The sequence below is a fragment of the Humulus lupulus genome, chromosome 6, assembly GCF_963169125.1.
Source record: "Humulus lupulus chromosome 6, drHumLupu1.1, whole genome shotgun sequence".
Classification (NCBI taxonomy): domain Eukaryota; kingdom Viridiplantae; phylum Streptophyta; class Magnoliopsida; order Rosales; family Cannabaceae; genus Humulus; species Humulus lupulus.
The window spans coordinates 117039086-117043216 of NC_084798.1; the positions used below are offsets into that span (position 1 = coordinate 117039086).

Genomic DNA, 4131 nt, shown 5'->3' on the forward strand with positions numbered 1-4131 from the left:
GCAAGGATTTGGTGCGGTTAGTTGCACAGTTCGGTTAGGGATTGAGGTTTATGAACGATGCTGAGTTTAATAAATGGATAAACTGTAGAAAAATTGGAGGTCCCTATCTTCCTCATTAAGACCAATGAAGGAAATTCGAATAGAAAAGTTCTATTAAGATGACATGAATTGCCTACTCAAATTTATAAAATGATTCAGCATGATTTTAAAAAAATAAAAAAATCTTTCCATGCTTGATAGAATAATTTCAACTTAGTATCACAAAATCTGTTTGGTCATCGCCAAGTATAGCATTCTGTCAAAGAACTTTATTTTAAAGAAACAATAAAGCATCCTATCCTCTGTGACTACAAACTAAAAGGAAACTAGAAAGGCATTTTCACATTACCTATAAAAAAATAATGACATATTTCCACCAGAAAGAAATAAAGAAAAGCAGCCTCTAAGTAGCTTCACTGACTTGCTCAAAACGCAGGATCTAAAGCAGAGGAGAGCTTGAAATAAAAGCTCTAGGATACTCAAAACGGAGATGACCCTTTGGTTCATTTGATATGGAACATCAAACCTGCAAATGCTTGATGGCTGTATGAACATCCTTATCCCCTCTACCACTGCAATTGAGTACTACTTTGGTTCCATCTGGGAGAGTTGGGCACAACTTTTCCAAGTAAGCAAGTGCATGAGAAGTCTCCAAAGCTGGGATAATGCCCTCTAGCCGAGATAGCCTTTTAAAAGCTGCACAAACGAAGGAATTATGTTAAACAAGGAAATGTTGATAGGAATAGAGGATTTGACTTGGACTGAGAGAAGTTATACATCAAAATAAATAAAAAATGGTAGCAATAGGTAGAACGCCATGGGTGTTTCTGGGACATGGACTGACTAGTAAATGATAAAAGCACAATAGTTAGTTATTTGTTATCCAAATTGAAAGTAAGCTTCGAAATGAAATAAAAAGTCAACTAGGGACAATGAGCATCAATGATAATGTTGCATATGTCAAAAAGCATTTAGTTCCTATAGCAAAATAATGTTCTGGGATCCTATATTCATACCTTCCAATGCTTCATCATCAGTAACACTATGGTATTCAGCACGTCCAATATCCTTGAGAAAACTGTGCTCAGGTCCAACCCCAGGGTAATCCAAGCTAAATGCAACACATGAATTTAGTTAAAAGTCAAAAATGTGTAAGTCACACAAAATTAAGTAAAATAATATTGACAAGAATTCCATTAAATTCTCATACCCTGCGCTAATAGAATGAGGCTCAATTATCTGTCCGTCATCATCCTGTAGTAGGTAGCTCATAGCACCATGCAACACACCAATTTCACCTTTGGTCAATGTTGCAGCATGCTTACCACTGTCCAATCCAAAACCAGCTGCCTCAACACCAATCAACCTAACTTCCTTGTCTTCAACAAACTCATGGAATAGTCCCATGGCGTTTGAACCGCCACCAACACATGCTACCAGCACATCAGGTTTTCCACCCCATTTCTCTAGTGCTTGTTTTCTTGTTTCTCTACCAATCACTTTATGGAACTCCCTGACCATCATGGGATACGGATGAGGCCCAGCAACAGAGCCCAAAATATAGTGGGTTGTCTCCACATTAGTCACCCAGTCCCTTATAGCTTCTGATGTAGCATCCTTCAATGTGGCTGTCCCAGAATGGACTGCCCTCACCTATATGAAGAGAAACATAGTTTTCAAAATACGCTCTATAAACAAAGAGAAAAAAAAACAGAAGCAGTGATTTGTTTAAATATTCATCCACTAGTAGAAATGGAAAGTGTGTTGTCCTTTAAATTTAAGTTCATCATTACAGAGGAAGGAACATCAGGCAGAAACAAAAACTGAAAAGGAGGAAATTGCTGATGAAGACTAAAGATCCATTACATTTGTTGCTAAAGTCAAGTAGAAGACAACTGCCTTCATATTTTTCTTATCAGGATATGAGAAAAAGAAAAATAATCTTACTTTCAACACCAGAAAAATTAGGTATACAGAAAACAAACCTCAGCCCCAAGAAGCCGCATTCTGAAAACATTAAGTGATTGTCTATCCATATCTTGGGCACCCATATAGATGATGCATTCCAAGCCAAACCGAGCACATACAGTGGCAGTGGCAACTCCATGCTGACCAGCACCAGTCTCAGCAATGATACGTTTCTTGCCCAGACGCTTGGCAAGCAAAGCTTGGGCTACGGCGTTATTGATTTTATGAGCACCAGTGTGATTGAGATCTTCCCTCTTCAGATAAATATGAGGTCCTTTCCCATCAGCACGTTTGTAATGCTCAGTCAACCGCTCTGCGCAATAGAGAGGACTCTCCCGACCAACATAGTCCTTCAAAATCCCATTCAATTCTCTCTACAACATCAAGAAAATTAATCTAAAAAGTTATTTAATCATGATAAATTACATATACAGTACAGTTATTCAGATTCAAAGGCAACTCACAACAGGGGCCACCTTCGTAAATTGCTAAAATGCTTATGGAACATCTAACTATAGATGTATATACATATTATAACTGGGGAAGTGTGGATGGCCTCTCCCCAACTAACCCCACATGGGATAGTTGGGGGTTTTTGCAGCTACTAGGATTCGAGCTTGATGTCTGCAAAAGTTAGACTTTCACAAGCCCATCCTTGCCACCAACAATGCCCTCAAGGAAATGCTCACGGAACATATGGAAATCGAATGGAAAACTCACAAACAGCATACTAATAAATTATGAAAACACACAAAACCGAAAGAACAATATGATTAATCGAAATGCTCAAACTGATACAATTCAGTGAAAGTCACTATTATAAAATCCACGATTTCAAGACAAGCCTCATTTTAAACTAAAAGTACAACCTTTCCCAGCAAGCTAAAGCAAATTACAAAATCTTCATTCTTTTTGTCTTTTAATTTTTTTCTAGAAAATCATGTGTATTACAACAATACAAATTTCAGAAAACTAAACCAAAATCATGGATTACTTCCACCCATTTCTTTCACTATCTTAATCTTCATTTCCCCCCAAAACTAATATTTTACCCAAATTTTATTATATATAAATATACAACACATTCAAATTCAGTTCTAGCAACACACCAAGATGAAATATAAAACAAAAGCAAAGAAGGGATTGTGAATAAGAACCTCAAAGTCTTCGTCGCCAGCGAGGGATTGAAAGGCGGTTTCGAGCTCGGTGAGCGCGTACATGAGAGTTTCAGGGACGTACTTGCCACCGTACTTACCGAAACGCCCAAAGGAATCGGGTCGGGGAAGATCTAGAGTCGGAGGCAGGTCCTGCATTACTGAGTCGCGGATGAGGGTGCAGGAGATGGAGGTCCTGGTGGCACGGGAAGTAATTTTACGAAACTTGAAGGACAATTGGGAAACGGAGGTCGAAGATGAAGATGAAGACGAAGAAAAAGGGAGTTTGGGAAGCTTTGGGGGATTGCAAATGGCGGAAGAAGAACACGTTGAGGCTGCCATTGTTTGCTGCTTTCACCTTAGAGAGAGAGTACTTTTATGTAAATTTTTAGTTGATTGCTAGAATAATGTAAATTCATGCTTTGTGGAGGGTTTATACGTATATATTTATAAGCATTTTTTTATTTATTGAGAAAAAATATATATAAAAATGTTAGTGGATATTACAGAAGTAACGTCGATTATTTTCATTTTATGCCAACTGGATCGTAGTGGGACCCACCTTGTTTTAACTGTTCGATTCTGTCTTTCTGAAAAAGCCTAAAACAAAATAAGTAAATGTATTTTTTTTCCACCCTGCAATTGCAAAATAAGTAAATGGTTGGTGAGTACTTAATGCATTTATGGCTTATACTATTATATGAAAGGCTAATACTATCAATAATTATAATAATAAAACGTCTTAAATGGTAAATTTATTAAAAGGTAAAAATGAAAATTATCATTCTATTACATTAGTTCATGGCTTCTATATGTAATCACCCCAAATTACACCAAATTTCAATTACAATGTGGTTGTCAAATACACCTATAAAATGTGTTTAGATGCCAAGTGATAATTACATATGAATTTGTAATATCATATTTTGCAAGACAGTTAGTAATTACACAGTAAAATGTAATATTATAT

General features: G+C 36.8%; 1 protein-coding gene across 1 annotated transcript; it reads right to left on the minus strand.

The window, feature by feature from the left end:
- Nucleotides 1-214: 214 nt before the first annotated feature.
- On the minus strand, nt 215-3578 carry LOC133782472 (tryptophan synthase beta chain 1-like). Its single transcript, XM_062221791.1, has 5 exons — nt 3165-3578; nt 2025-2381; nt 1250-1692; nt 1056-1150; nt 215-735 (listed from the first exon to the last, which is right to left on the minus strand). Exons 1-5 carry the CDS (start codon nt 3501-3503, stop codon nt 560-562), a joined length of 1410 nt encoding a protein of 469 aa, XP_062077775.1. The 5' UTR covers nt 3504-3578; the 3' UTR covers nt 215-559.
- Between the last annotated feature and the right edge of the window lie 553 nt (nt 3579-4131).